At 36.7% G+C, this 16,413-nt stretch overlaps 2 protein-coding genes across 2 annotated transcripts; both read left to right on the forward strand.

Moving 5' to 3' along the window:
- The first annotated feature begins 1,788 nt into the window (after positions 1–1,788).
- On the forward strand, positions 1,789–7,359 carry LOC123904507. Its single transcript, XM_045954165.1, has one exon. The coding sequence runs from the start codon at positions 1,789–1,791 to the stop codon at positions 7,357–7,359; it is 5,571 nt and encodes a 1,856-aa protein (XP_045810121.1).
- A 6,409-nt stretch (positions 7,360–13,768) lies between these two features.
- On the forward strand, positions 13,769–14,989 carry LOC123907097 (stress-related protein). The gene is made up of 2 exons (XM_045957200.1): positions 13,769–14,061; positions 14,173–14,989. Exons 1-2 carry the CDS (start codon positions 14,035–14,037, stop codon positions 14,782–14,784), a joined length of 639 nt encoding a protein of 212 aa, XP_045813156.1. The 5' UTR covers positions 13,769–14,034; the 3' UTR covers positions 14,785–14,989.
- The last annotated feature ends 1,424 nt before the right edge of the window (positions 14,990–16,413 follow it).

Here is a 16,413-nt window from a genome sequence, read left to right on the forward strand (position 1 = left end):
ATTCATTATTTTGTTTTTAACATTGTAGATTTAATATTAACCGATGATCAATTGATATAATATGCACTAGCGGACCAATTATGATTTAAATTATGTCCACAAAGTGTTAAGCTCCATCAACTTTCATATGAAAGATTTCATACGACAATTAAGCACCATCAATTTTCATTGCACAATTTAAACAATTAAAAACCGATAATCTCTTATATTATAAGCTTGCTAACATAAGCTAACCCTAAACCAAATTTTTTCCCCCTCATTTTCTCTTTCTTTTTATTGCAGTTTTATATTAAAAATATACAGATTTGTCATCGAACCTGCATCTCTTACTTACAATAAAACCTTTCAACCGCTAAAACATGTGCTTCAATTATGAAAGAATTTAGGAATCCTAATATGTTAACCCTGTTGATGACGTTAGTCATTACATGGAAATAAAGACCATTTTCAAGTGTTTTTAGAGGTTTTTGACCTAAATCATGAAGAAGAAGACATTGATTTGAAGCTACATACGAAGAAAGATAGCAAATGAAAATTGGTGGATTATATAGCATTTTTACGCCTGGGGCGGAATTCTTTGCGCCTGGGGCGGAAATTTCACTGAAGAAGCTGGTTTGCTCACTGTTTTGCCGTTTCAGGCGTAATTCTTGTGCCTGAAACGTAACTTCTTACGCCTGGGGCGGAAAGTCTGTGCCTCAGGCGGAAAACGTTACTTTTGATCATTTTTATAAAAGGGAAACATCAGATCTGGATCATGATCGAATTTTTACGCAAAAGAACAGCTGTTGGAGCGATTTTGGAGGATCAAGAGCGACCAAGCAAGGATTCCAGTGTGGAAACACATCAAGATTCTTCTTGTAATCATGCTTTCTTTTATTTTATTTGATGTAATTTCTGAATTTGCAATGTCTAGCTAAATTCTCATGATTGGTCCTTAGGTGATTCTAATTACTTTTGATCTTGAATTATGTGATTGTCATATGATATGATTAATGAATTACGAAGTTAGTTTCTATTGATTGTTCTTTGTGCTTAATGCTTTGTATGAATTCGCGACTTATATGATGATTGCAATGATTTGTTTTACTATGACGATAGGAATAAATCATCGATCTAGGAACGATTAATCAATTAACTTTCACTTAAGACATTTCGGATTGTTAATTGAGATTAAAAGATTAAAGTTTTTCTTCCTCACATGATCATAGGTCTTACTAAGACATTAGGGATTGATGATCATGAGAGAGGATTATGTTACCAAGACATTGGGCATAATCAATTATGTTTTGATCAAATCATGAAACTAATTCGACTAATTCGTTATCATACATGAAATTACCAAGAGAAATAGTAATTAGATGACCCAAAAAGGACCAATCGCTTTTCTTACATAAATCTAAACACCAAAGCAATTCCAAAGTTTAAAAATTTGAACTTGAAACCAAACAAGAACCCCCTTTTTACAATTTATGTCAATTTACATGAGTATGTCTTCAAATTACAATTGATTTAGAACAATCCCTGCGGAGAGAACGATTTTATTATACTACTTGACGACTATTTAGTACACTTGCTAAATTTTCATCAAGTTTTTGGCGCCGTTGCCGGGGATTGTTGATTAAATCAACAAGGCAATTGAGTCATACTTTTAAATTTTATTGTTTTATTGATTAAGTTTTTGTTTATTTTAATTATAAATATATAAAAAAAATATATAAGTTCTGAATTTTATTTTCATTTTCATTCTTGTGTAGTGCAGTTGCTTCTTAAGGTATTTTCTGGTTGTTTATGCAAGGTAGGAGAGTAGCAAGAGAACTAATCTTTGATCCTGAAATAGAGAAAACAGCTAAAGCAAACAGAAAAGCAGTTCGGTTAGCCCGAGAGGTTGCCCGGTTAGCAGGTGTTGCACAAGAAAGTAGTGAAGAAGCGGTTTCTAGTCCAGACACATCGGACAACGAAGCCAACATCATGGCTGAGAATCCACCACCACCTCCACCAGTTGTGCCTGAGAGGACGTTAGGTGACTATGGGCAAAGAAACAATGGAGAGCTTGCCAATCTGGGTTTTCAACCAAGGAATCATGTGTCATTTGATATCAAGAATTCAGTGCTCAGCGCCCTCAAAGAGAATCAATACTCAGGGGCAGAAACACAATGTCCAAATCTCCACCTGGAGCATTTCTATGAAGCTTGTGACTATACGGACCCACCAGGAGTATCTGAATCAGATAAAAGATTAAGGCTTTTCAAGTACTCGTTAACTGGAAGAGCTAAAGACTGGCTGGACACAATACCACCTAACACCATCACTACTTGGCAAGAGCTAGAGATGAAATTCATGGATAGGTACTTTCCAATTCACAAGTATCTTGAAAGAAGAGCTGACATTACAAGTTTTGAGCAAGGAGATTCCGAAACATTGTATGATGCTTGGGAAAGATTCAAACTGAGCCTGAAGAAGTGTCCTAAGCATGGGCTCGATAGTCATACTCAAATGCAGCATTTCACACAAGGATTGAGAGCTCAAACTAGAATGTTTCTAGATGCATCGGCAGGTGGATCTTTGAAAAATAAAAATCAAACTCAAGCTAGAGAGTTGGTGGAATCCATGGCTCAAAATGAGTACAGAGTTGAAAATGATCGTGGTGCAAAGAAGAAGGCAGGCATGATAGAGCTTGATACTCAAACTGCTCTTTTGGCCCAATCTACATTGATGAATTCTCAAATGGCAGCTGTGTTGAAACACCTCACTAGCACTCCTAATGCCCAAATGCCAGTCATGGCAGCTAATGAAGTGAAATGTGACTTTTGTGGACAAGGGCATGCTAATGGCCAATGTTTTCCTGAAGGGTCAGAAGAGGCAAAGTACCTAGCCAACTTCAAAAGGAACAACCCAAAGTATGATCCATATTCAAACACTTATAACCCAGGTTGGAGAGATCATCCAAACTTTGGTTGGGGAGGAAATCAAAACTCAAATCAATCTCAACAACAATCTTCTTCACAAAACTCTCAACAAAGGAGACCTTCTCAATTAGAGGATACACTTACTCAATTCATAAAGGTGACTCAAGGGAACTTCGAAGCTATAAAGGTTAGCCAAGATCAAATGAAAGCCAACCAAGATATTGCCAACAAGAATCATGAAGCTTCAATTAAGAACTTGGAAACTCAAGTTGGACAATTGTCAAGGCAATTCGCGGCTACTCAAAATAATGGTTTTGAAGGTTCTACAAAGGATAATCCGAGGAATGAAAGTTGCAAGGCGATTAATTTGAGAAATAGAGTGGTTCCTTCACCTGAGATTGTAACGAAGAAAAAGAGTGAGTCTAGTGTTGAGGAAGTGAAAGAAAAAAATAACGTTGAGGGGGAAGTTGAACATGAGAATGAGGGAGAAGTTGAGAATGAGTTAGAGAAAATGATTGAGAGTGAGAAAGAGGAGTTAGTTGAAGAGGAGAAAGATAAAAAAATTGAAAAAAAGAATGATGAGAAGTTAGTTGAAAAGAGAGGCAAGGGTGTAGAGGAGAAAGAAAATTCTGTCCATGCTAAATTGCCATATCCGCGCAAGAAGAAGGCAAAGGCTAATGATCACCAACAATTCAAAAAGTTTATGAAGATGCTTCATGATCTCCAAATTAACATTCCTTTTGCTGAAGTGTTGGAACAGATGCCTGTCTATGCCAAATTCATGAAGGAACTTATGACAAAGAAGCGGAAACCTCTTGACGATGATACAGTGGAGATGACAGAGGAATGTAGTGCCATAATCCAAAAGAAACTTCCTCAAAAGAAGAAGGATCCTGGAAGCTTTACAATACCATGTTCAATAGGTAACATCTCCGTTGGTCGAGCTCTATGTGATTTAGGAGCTAGCATCAACCTAATGCCATTGTCAATGATGAAGAAGATACCCGGAGCTGTTGCAAAACCCACAAAGATGCAGCTCTCTTTAGCTGATCGTTCTATTGTACATCCTTACGGCGTACTTCATGATGTGTTGGTAAGAGTTGCGGAGTTTGTTTTTTCGGCGGATTTCGTCATCCTTGATATGGAAGATGATGCAGATGTAGAACCATTGTTGTTGGGTAGACCATTCTTAGCTACCGGAAGAGCATTGATTGATGTTGAGATGGGAGAACTTATGTTGAGAACACATGGGGAACAAGTCATGTTTAACGTGTTCAAAGCTATGAAACACCATGATGATGAGCCACAATGTTACAAGGTTGATGTGATTGAAGAAGTGGTAGAAGATGTCTTAGTGGAAGAAACACCATCCTTACCTTTAGAAAGAGTAATTGTTAATTCCATCGATGATTTGGAAGAGGAATGGGACAAGGAGATTGAAATTTGTCTCCGTCAACTTGAATCATGTAAAGAAGAAGAAGCACAAAAAGATTTTGAAAATGTGTATGCTGTGGAAGAGAAAGCTAGTGGTAAGGAGGACCTAAAAGTTACTATTCCGGAGTTGAAAGAGCTCCCCCCTCACTTAAAATATGTTTTCTTAGGAGAAGATGCTTCACAACCGGCAATCATAAGCAGCAGGTTGAGTTCTTTGGAAGCAGAGAAGCTAACTAGAGTCTTGCGAGAAAATAAAGAAGCCATGGGTTGGAGCATCTCTGATTTGAAAGGGATTAGTCCCGGATTCTGTATGCATAAAATAAAAATGGAAGATGAATACAAACCTGTGGTGCAACCTCAAAGAAGACTAAATCCAACCATGAAAGAAGTGGTGAAGAAAGAGGTTCTTAAACTTCTAGAAGCTGGTATGATTTATCCAATCTCGGATAGTGCGTGGGTTAGTCCTGTCCATGTGGTCCCGAAAAAAGGTGGTATGACAGTTGTGAGAAATGAAAAAAATGAACTGATACCCACTCGCACCGTCACTGGGTGGCGGATGTGTATAGACTACAGGCGGTTGAACTCGGCAACAAGGAAGGACCATTTTCCTCTTCCATTCATGGACCAAATGTTGGAAAGGCTTGCAGGGCAGGCCTATTATTGCTTTTTGGATGGATATTCTGGGTACAATCAGATTGTGGTAGACCCAGAGGATCAGGAGAAAACAGCTTTTACTTGTCCTTTTGGAGTATTTGCTTACCGGAAGATGCCTTTCGGGTTATGCAATGCACCGGCCACATTCCAGCGGTGTATGCTATCTATTTTTGCTGATATGATGGAAGACACAATCGAGGTATTTATGGATGATTTTTCTGTGTTTGGTAAGTCTTTTGATAAATGTTTAGCCAATTTGAATGCCGTATTGAAGAGATGCATAAGTACCAATTTAGTTTTAAATTGGGAAAAATGTCATTTTATGGTTAAAGAAGGTATTGTGCTTGGACACAAAATCTCTTCAAAGGGCATTCAAGTTGACCAAGCAAAGATAGAGGTTATTAAGGAATTGCCCCCTCCCGTTAATGTTAAGGGAGTGAGAAGTTTCTTGGGTCATGCCGGTTTCTATCGGCGTTTCATCAAAGACTTTTCGAAAATAGCTAAGCCCTTAAGTAACCTCCTTGTGAAGGAAAATGAATTTAAATTTGATGATGAATGTTTGAATGCTTTTGTTGTGATTAAAGAAAAGTTGGTCACCGCGCCCATAATCGTTGCACCTAATTGGGATCTCCCTTTTGAATTAATGTGTGATGCAAGTGATTATGCGGTTGGAGCGGTGCTTGGCCAACGACATGCGAAATTTTTCCATGCTATATATTATGCAAGCAAGGTTTTGAATGAAAACCAAATCAATTACACAACTACTGAAAAAGAGTTGCTTGCAATAGTATTTGCTTTGGAAAAATTTCGCTCTTATCTGATTGGATCGAAAGTTGTTGTTTTTTCAGATCACTCGGCACTTAAGTACCTCCTCACAAAAGGCGACTCAAAGCCTAGACTCTTGAGGTGGGTACTACTTTTGCAGGAATTTGATTTGGAGATAAAAGACAAGAAAGGTGTGGAGAATGTGGTCGCGGACCATTTGTCAAGGTTAGAAAATCCAATGGTGACCACAAAAGAGAAGTGCATTAACGAAGAGTTCCCGGATGAAAAATTGCTGATGGTTTCTCAAAGGCCTTGGTTTGCTGACATGGCTAATTTCAAAGCAGGAAATGAAATCCCGGAGGACTATTCCTATCAGCAAAAGAAGAAATTCTTTAGAGATGCTAACTTCTATTTTTGGGATGATCCATACCTATTTAAGGTGGGGCAAGATGGCTTGATCCGTAGATGTGTTGATGAGGAAGAGGCACAAAGCATAATGTGGCATTGCCACAGTTCTCCATATGGTGGTCATCACAGCGGTCCACGAACAGCAGCAAAGGTGCTTCAAAGTGGTTTCTTTTGGCCGACACTGTTTGCAGATTGTGTAGAGTTTGCTAGAAGATGTGATAATTGCCAGAGGACCGGCAATGTTTCAAAGCGGGATGAGATGCCTCTAAACCAAATGCTCGAAGTAGAACCTTTTGATTGTTGGGGGATTGATTTCATGGGACCTTTTCCATCTTCACGGTCTAATCTTCATATATTGGTGTGTGTAGATTATGTTACAAAATGGGTGGAAGCTATTCCTTGCCAAGCAAATGATTCTCATACCGTGGTGAAGTTCCTTAAAGAAAATATTTTTACTCGGTTTGGGGTTCCTAGAATTCTCATTAGTGATGGAGGCAAACATTTTTGTAACAAATACTTGGAGAATGTCTTGGAGAAATACAATGTCAAGCACAAGGTGGCCACTCCATACCATCCTCAGACAAGTGGACAAGTTGAAGTATCTAACCGGCAATTGAAACAAATTCTGGAGAAAACGGTTTCTACTTCAAGAAAAGACTGGTCAATGAAGCTTAATGATACACTTTGGGCTTATAGAACCGCGTTCAAGACACACTTGGGGTTCTCTCCGTACCAACTAGTTTATGGCAAAGCATGTCACCTACCGGTTGAGCTAGAACACAAGGCATATTGGGCTGTGAAATTTTTAAATTTTGATGCAGGTCTTGCGGGTGAGAAAAGATTGCTTAAGCTGAATGAACTTGAAGAATGGCGGATGCAAGCATATGAAAATGCCGTGATTTTTAAAGCAAGAACAAAGAAGTATCATGATAAAGGGCTGGTAAGAAAGGAGTTTAAGAAAGGACAGCAAGTCTTGTTATTCAATTCTCGTTTAAGGTTGTTCCCGGGTAAGCTGATGTCTCGGTGGTCTGGTCCGTTTGTCATTAAGGAAGTTTTTCCACACGGGGCTGTGGAAATTTTTACACCAGGAGAGGAGGAGAAATCTTTCAAAGTAAATGGACAAAGACTCAAGTTTTATAAGGGAGGAGATTTTAATCGCCACAAGGTGGCAGTACTTTTCGAAGACCCTTGAGGTTTCGAGACCGTCGAGCTAATGACGCTAAAAGTAGCGCTGCTTGGGAGGCAACCCAAGGTTTTATTTAACCATAATAATTTTTCTTGTGATTTTTTTTGTGTTTTGCAGGTCAAATTGAAAAAAAAAAAAAAAAAAAAAAAAGAGGAGTGTGAAAAGTGTCACAATCAGGAATTTACGCTTGGGGCACCAAAATTTCGCCTGAGGCGTAAGAAAGGAGCAGAAAAATTCAAATCCTGAGTGATTTACGTTTGGGGCGGAAAAATTGCCGTTTGGGGCGGAAAAATTCTGAAGAAATTGGGTTGCTCACTGTTTTTACGTTTTAGGCGGAAAAACTGCCGTTTGGGGCGGAAAATCACACTGAAAAAAAATGGTGCTCACTGTTTTGCCGTTTCAGGCGGAAAAGCTTACGTTTTAGGCGGAAATTGCGCGTTCTAGGCGTAGAAAAACGTGAAACCCTCTTTCTTTCACAAAAACTTCATCTTCTTCAACAAACCTTATCCCTTCTCACAAAACTTCATCTTCTTTCTCACACAAATCCTCCATTAACAACCAACCAAACCTTCAAACCCAACACAAATCCTTCATTAAAACAACAACCACAACAAATTCACCCATTCTCTTTCACCAATTTCATCCTCAAATCTCAAACCCCTCTTGAACCTAAACCTCCCAAATCCTTCAAAACCCCATTAAAACAACAACCTCTCTCACACCCATAACACCAAACCCACGAAAATTTCTTCCATCCAACTCTATTCTTCAAAACCCATCATCAACAACAACCAATTCTTCAAATTTTTCCAAAGCCCAAAATCAAAAACCCTTCAAAACCCTACACGAAAATTCATCCAAAACCACCATAAATCTTCATCTTTTCCATCAATCACCCATAACCAATCACCCTTCTCAATCTTTACCTTTCTCACCATGAAGAACATATTCAAAAAATCCTCAAAAGATAAAGAAGTTGAAGTTGGGTCTTCAAAATCAAGGTCAAAAGTGGTGAAGAAAAGGAGAGTAGTCCGAACTCCTACACCGTCACCTTCGCCTTCTCCTCCACCATCACCGCCTAGAGAGCAATCACCACCTCCTCCAACGCCGGTTGTGACTGAAATTCCTCGGTCACGTTTTGTTCGTCCAACGGCCTACAATCGGTACCAGACTCTCAAAAGTAAGGACTTCAAACCTGAAAAGCGTCTCACGGATGAAGTGCTAGCATTTCCCTTAATTGAAGCAGAATTCCGCAACAGGCATTGGTATGAGTTTAATTTCTGTCTTCGGTCTGGAAATCGTACTTTAGCATTAGAATTTTTGAGTAATGCATGGCAAGTGAAAAATTCGTCACCACGGATTGCTAAAGTACGCGGGGTAGATGTAGACTACTCCCCGGAAACTATAAATAGGATATTTCATTTTAATGTTCCTGAATTCTGTGTTCTGAATCATCGACGTGAGAATAGGGCAACCATGGCATCAGATAAGCGTGAGGCTTTAAAATCTCAGCTGACTGCACCCGGAAGTGTGTGGGTGAGACCATCTAGACAGCTCCCACCCCAGCGGTTTAAAACCGCTCATTTGTTGGATATTCCACGGATTTGGGCTGAATTTTGGATAAATAACGTGGAGCCAAGTGGGAACAATTCTGAGATTCCTATGGATGTAGGGCTAGCACTTCAAGCTATTTTGTTAGGTGAAGACATAGATTTGGGCACAATTCTGAGTGATGATTTGTCTGCAATTATCCAGAAAGATCCCGGGTCATATAGTCTAACACATCTCTGTTTGATCACTAAACTGTGTCTGGATCAAAATGTTGCTACTTTTGATGATGATCAAATAGAAGAACCTCGAAAAGTCACTACGGCTTTTGTGAGAGATGTGAGAAGAAAAACTTTTGGGAAGACATTCATTCCATTTGCTGATGAGGATGATGTAATGGATTACACGGTTGAGGGAGGAGGTGAAGAAAGGGAGGAGAATGTTGAAAATATGATGCACCATGACATACCACAAGTTCCGGAAATGGAGAGTTTTCCAGCTCCGCAATTTGATGTGAATGTTCTTGCTGACATGGTGTGGAAAATGGACATGAGCACTCAACAGGGCATTGATATGGCGGACCACTATGACACTTCATCCGCCTTATGGCAAGCATCCATGCGTTACCGGGAGCAAGTCCCGGCATATTTCTATCCGAGATATCCAACAATGCATGATTTTGACGAAGCTCACAATCAAAGAGTTAGGAGCATGGCGGCTACACATGAAATGAACCGTGCTACCTACATTCGCCAAAGGAGGGCAGCTGGCCTTCCAGATGAAGGAGGGTCCTCATCAATGCAATTTCCTGGAAATCTGCCTCGTTTTGATCATGATCATAACATGCCCGAGCAGGATTGAGGTTTTGTGCCATTCACCTTTACTGTCCTTCTCCTCTATAGATTCTTTTTGGCCTGTGTATTATGATACTTTTGTTTAATTTGTTGCATGCTTGATGTTGGTCTATAATAAGTACTTGAGCTAGTCGTTTTGTTTTCTTTGAATGTTTTAGTCTTTTTGAAAACCTCACACTATTGAAATTTGTTTGGCTATCATCTTAGATTCAAAATTGTTGACCAAATGTGTGATATGAATTTGTGATGTTTTTGATTGTTTCGGATGCATCATAGTGATGATTTAGGCAAAGCTTAGGGACTCTCACAAATATTGACCATAGTTTAATTCAGCAAAAACTGTGAGATTTTGAGCCCAAACACTGATTTCTTTTGATGATTATGAGAATTCCACACTTAGCTATGTCTCTAGAATTTGCGCATGTTCTCTTTAATTGATTTATTGTTGTGATGTACACACGAGGCAAGTTGTTTGGTACCTTGAGCCTGTTCTAGCCACCCTTATCATTGCTTATCCTTTGTTTAACCCCTTTTGAGCTTAAAGAAAAATGTTTGTTTGTTATCTGACCCAAGTTATCAAAATAATATAAAAAAAAAAAAAATGATTTTCTTGGAGAATTAGATACCTTTAGTGGTTTTTGCACAATGCATGTCACTAAGTTTGGGGTTGCTTTTGGAATTAGCAACAACTTAAGTTTGGGGTGGGTATACTAGAGAACTAAAAAATTTATGAAAGAAAAATTCAGAAGTTCACCAAGAAAAGAAGTATCGAAAAAAAAAAAGAAAAAAAAAAGAAGAAGAAAAATAAAAAATATATAATCATGGTGATCTTCTTGAAAACAAAAAGGAACTCCTTGAAAGAAAAATTTGTGAAAGAAAATTGTTCTCTAGTATCAATTCTTACAAAGTAGGGTGGGGTGTTGTATCTATTCAATTCAGTGGTATCTGACTTCAAGTTTTTTTACTCACTTACCAAAAAAGCCACCATCCACCTTTTAACCAAGCCACGTTATAACCTTTAAAAAGTCCTCTAATGTGTGTGCTCATGACATGGTAATTGATTTTTGAGAATGTCTGCAAATTTATAGTAGTCTAGTTATGATGTGTTGATTGAGTGATTATATTACCCTTAAACAGGAGAGTCGGTGAGGGTGTGAAGAGATTAAGTATGGTCAATCTTTGTTTGATGCTCTTTGTTTTGCTTAAATTTGAAACTGTGTGTATTTGAATCATGACGAAATTGATCATTGAAATGTTATGCAAATTAAGTCTAACTTGATTGAGTTTGAGTTTGTTTAGCCAGATGGATTGAGGTAGTGTTTTGTTTTCCTAGAGATTGAGATATTCCTTGAGGACAAGGAAAAGTTCAAGTTTGGGGTTGTGATGACGTTAGTCATTACATGGAAATAAAGACCATTTTCAAGTGTTTTTAGAGGTTTTTGACCTAAATCATGAAGAAGAAGACATTGATTTGAAGCTACATGCGAAGAAAGATAGCAAATGAAAATTGGTGGATTATATAGCATTTTTACGCCTGGGGCGGAATTCTTTGCGCCTGGGGCGGAAATTTCACTGAAGAAGCTGGTTTGCTCACTGTTTTGCCGTTTCAGGCGTAATTCTTGTGCCTGAAACGTAACTTCTTACGCCTGGGGCGGAAAGTCTGTGCCTCAGGCGGAAAACGTTACTTTTGATCATTTTTATAAAAGGGAAACATCAGATCTGGATCATGATCGAATTTTTACGCAAAAGAACAGCTGTTGGAGCGATTTTGGAGGATCAAGAGCGACCAAGCAAGGATTCCAGTGTGGAAACACATCAAGATTCTTCTTGTAATCATGCTTTCTTTTATTTTATTTGATGTAATTTCTGAATTTGCAATGTCTAGCTAAATTCTCATGATTGGTCCTTAGGTGATTCTAATTACTTTTGATCTTGAATTATGTGATTGTCATATGATATGATTAATGAATTACGAAGTTAGTTTCTATTGATTGTTCTTTGTGCTTAATGCTTTGTATGAATTCGCGACTTATATGATGATTGCAATGATTTGTTTTACTATGACGATAGGAATAAATCATCGATCTAGGAACGATTAATCAATTAACTTTCACTTAAGACATTTCGGATTGTTAATTGAGATTAAAAGATTAAAGTTTTTCTTCCTCACATGATCATAGGTCTTACTAAGACATTAGGGATTGATGATCATGAGAGAGGATTATGTTACCAAGACATTGGGCATAATCAATTATGTTTTGATCAAATCATGAAACTAATTCGACTAATTCGTTATCATACATGAAATTACCAAGAGAAATAGTAATTAGATGACCCAAAAAGGACCAATCGCTTTTCTTACATAAATCTAAACACCAAAGCAATTCCAAAGTTTAAAAATTTGAACTTGAAACCAAACAAGAACCCCCTTTTTACAATTTATGTCAATTTACATGAGTATGTCTTCAAATTACAATTGATTTAGAACAATCCCTGCGGAGAGAACGATTTTATTATACTACTTGACGACTATTTAGTACACTTGCTAAATTTTCATCAACCCTGTTTTCAATAAATTTGAACGGCGGAATTAATCACAAATTTTATTTATTTATGGATGTCTACTTAAGTTTATGTTCTTGATTACGTCTTTAATTTATTTTTTTTAACCTTTAATTATCATCAATTTTTTAACCTTTAGTTATCAGCAATTTTTTTTTAATAAGTAAACAAAACGATGGGGTTCAAAAATTATTTAAAAAATATATAAAATATAAAATAAGCACATAAATAAATATAGAATAATTAGTCCATGAAATTCCCTATACTACTCTTTTATTTTTTATTGTTACATATTACACCTAATTAGACCCATGCACCGCATGGGTCAAAGTTCTAGTAGGAATTGTAACATACAATATATATTTTAATAATATATTACAATGCAATTAAAACAATAACATAATGCATCATTCTATCTTTCATTACTTGCAATTCATTTTTGTCTCAATTCAACAACAACAATAGATCATGGCCATACAACTATACAATCAACTTCCCCGTGATTTTCGTTAAAGAGATACCGTATTACAATTTTGGTTTTAAAAAAATGACACATACATATTCTTGCCTTTCGCGTGTTACTCCTCCCCGTAACATAAAGCATTACTAAAAATAAAAAAGAATTGTCAAGAAAAAAAATAAAAAATAGGAGGCACTAGTTAATTAAAAAAAAAATCAATATAACATTATAGGAAAGATTTGATAGGGAAGGTCACAGTTCAATATCCCGCAACTACGATTAGAGAGGGTCAAAACCACTTGATTTTTGGGTAGAAAATTATGCATCCGTATTTTTGGGTAGAAAATTATGCATCAATTAATTATTTCACAACAAATTTGTACTAACATGCTAAATTTTTTAATAGATTGGCATTTGCAATAAATTCAGTCAAAACAAAAAAGTATTTTCAATAAAATAAAGCAAACATCCGTCAAAAAAATATGGAGAATGTTAACTTGTGCCCTTAAGGCACATGTTAAGAAAGCAAAAATAGAAATTATTAAATGCTAATTTGTGCATTTTGACTTTTGAAGCATTAAATTTCTTGTATCATTAAATGATGAATTTCTATTTTGGTATATCTTAACATGTGCCCTAAGGGCACATGTTAACAAGACCCAAAAAATATTAATAAAGCAAACAAAAAAAATAGAATATTCTCACACCAAAATAAAATAAAATAGAATATTCTAGAAGATGGTTTAACTAATTAGGGTCATGCTAACCGGTGCCCCCGAGGCACTGGTTAAGGAAACCAAAATTAGAAAGTTTTGAAAAGAAAATAACACTTTTTAAACTTTCGAGAAGTTGACTGCACAAATTCCAATGTCAAATTACTATTTTTGCATCCTTAACTAGTGTCCCGGGGACACTGTTTAGCATTTTCCAACTAATTAACCCTAAACTCTAAATTAAGGGTGTTATTATTAGGAAAAATCATAATAAATTCAGTCGAAAAATAATAAATTCAATCTAATAACTAACTTAACGCGGAAGCAAAGTTGGTTACCATAGTAAGGAAAGATACTATGCGTTTCACCACCCTTCGTTTTTCTCTCTTACAATTAATTCTTTCCTATTTCCACGAACCGCCTCAATTTTCCTTCCGCTTATAAAACCCAATCATAACTCACCAATTTCTCATTCCCAATTTTCTCCCCTTCAAAACCTAACCCTAAAACCACACACAAACTTCAATCAATTCACCGATCAACCATGGCCGCCGAATCACCACAACAATTGGTACGCATCTCTAATTCAATCATCGATTTCAATTTTCATATGTTTTTTTCTAATTTTCTAGGGTTCTAACTTTTTCTAATTGATTTTGATTTTGTTTTTGTTTAATTGAAGGTTGAGGAGAATCATCATACCACCGAAGAAGAACAACAAAAACTCAAGTACCTTGAATTCGTGCAATTCGCAACAATTCAAGCCTTGATGCGATGCGCGATCTTGTATGCTTACGCTAAGGAGCGTTCCGGTCCACTCAAACCTGGCGTCGACACCGTAGAAGAAGCTGTGAAAACCGTCGTAGGTCCAGTTTACGACAAATTCCATCAAGTTCCAACTGAGCTTCTCAAATACGTTGATCGTAAGGTTGATGAATCTGTTGCTGAGATAGATCGTCATGTTCCTACTAACGTGAAGAAGGTTTCATCTCAAGCTAGATCTGTTGTTACTGAAGTTCGTCGTACCGGAGTTGTTGAATCTGCTTCTGGATTGGCGAAAACTGTTTATGATAAATATGAACCTAAAGCTGAACAGTGTGCTGTTTCTGCTTGGAAGAAGTTGAATCAGCTTCCACTTTTTCCTCAGGTTGCAAACGCTGTTTTGCCTAAAGCTGCTTATTGTAGTGAGAAGTATAATGAAGCTGTTGCTTTGAGTGCTGAGAAAGGTTATAGAGTTTCTGCTTATCTTCCATTGGTTCCTACTGAGAAGATTGCTAAGGTTTTCGCTGCTTAATCGATTATGATTATGATTTCCGTTGTTGATTTCTGTTGCGCCAGATTGTTCTTTACAGTTATTTTGTTTGTTTGATTGTTTAGTTTTATTTTGATTTTCCAGATATTTGGGAATGAGAAACTGTTTTTAGTTTGTTTTTAGTTTTCTGGTGTGGATATTGACAGTCAATGGAATCATTTTCTATAACAATATAGTTTGATTTTAATTCTGTTGTGTTTGTTTATAATGTGTTATATATTTTAATCATAGAAATTTATAATACCTTGATATAGTTTTTGATTAATTTGAGGAAAATTGAAGCTCATTGTATAATTGAGTTTTGAATCTCATTCAAAATAAGCTTGAGAGTCAAGGACTTGCTATTGTTAGAGGAAAGAATCTCAAGGGGTTAGGGTTAGAGGTTATCACTTGCGAACAAATAGTAATGATTAATGAAACAGACACTCCTCGGATTAGGTGTTTTGGTGTTCAATTATGTCATTTTTTATGTGTCAAATGTCTGTATGTGTCCGTTGTCTATGTTTGTACGTGTTGTGTCGTGTCGTGTCTAGGTAATGATAACTAGGCATAATGGTATTTGGGTTAGAAAGAGTGGTTTAGGGAAATTGAAGTTGGGAAGGTGAAGCTCAACAACATGGTGGTCGTGGCTAGGTGGTTGAACTTGCGGCCGATTGGGGAAGAAGAAGAGTGAGTGAAAACGGGAAGAAAGGTGGTGGTGATGGACGAGTTGGAGAAGATGGTGGTGATTCGGTGGTTGTGAGAAAGGCGTGGTGGTGAAGACGAGTGTTAGGGTGTTGAGTTAGAGAAAAATGAGATATCAATTCACAAAATTACCCCTTAATTTTAGTCGAAAACTCGATTATGGCCCTGTATTTTAATGGAAATTGCAAAAATGTCGCAATATGGTGTCACTTGTCACTTTTCCGTGTTTGTTTATCAATTCTAATGAACAAATGGTATATTAAAGAATCCCATGGGGTAGTTTTAAAAAAAAAAAATTCCATGGGGTAGGGTGAGAGTGATAGATTATGACTTGTGAACAAAATCAAACTGGTTTAACTTTTGAATAGTTTGATTGCAATTTTGTTCTGATTTAAGCAATTTAAAACAATTAAGGCACTGTTTGGTAAGTCCAATAAACTAGCTTATAATTTATTGGACTAACTTATAAGTTTATTTGATAAAAATGTGAAGTGTTTGGTAATGAGTTTCTTTAACTAGCTTACAACGTTTTTGGAGATGCTATTTCAGGTAGCGTATGTGCTTATAGCTTTTTACATTTTTTCATTTTTACCCTTATTATTTTTATTTATTATTTCTTTATTTTTTTTAAAAAAAATATAATAACTACTCACTAACCATGTACTTTTATGTCATTTTATACTTACAACAGTTAAATTTGCCAAACACTTTAATTTTATTCTACTAGCTTTTCAGCTATAAGTTAGCTTTTCAGCTATCAGCTAGCTTAAAACTTATTTTTACCAACCTAAATCTTGATTTGATTTAAGTTCGGTCTTTTGTTTCTTTCAGAGTTTTATGTGACTAGAGGTTGGGTGTGTTAATATCATTGGAGGTTCTAGAATTGTTCTTAGATAGTAGATGACTCTTGGCAGTTGGCACTTTCAA

The sequence above is a fragment of the Trifolium pratense genome, linkage group LG2 (assembly GCF_020283565.1).
Source record: "Trifolium pratense cultivar HEN17-A07 linkage group LG2, ARS_RC_1.1, whole genome shotgun sequence".
In the NCBI taxonomy this organism is placed as follows: Eukaryota; Viridiplantae; Streptophyta; class Magnoliopsida; order Fabales; family Fabaceae; genus Trifolium; species Trifolium pratense.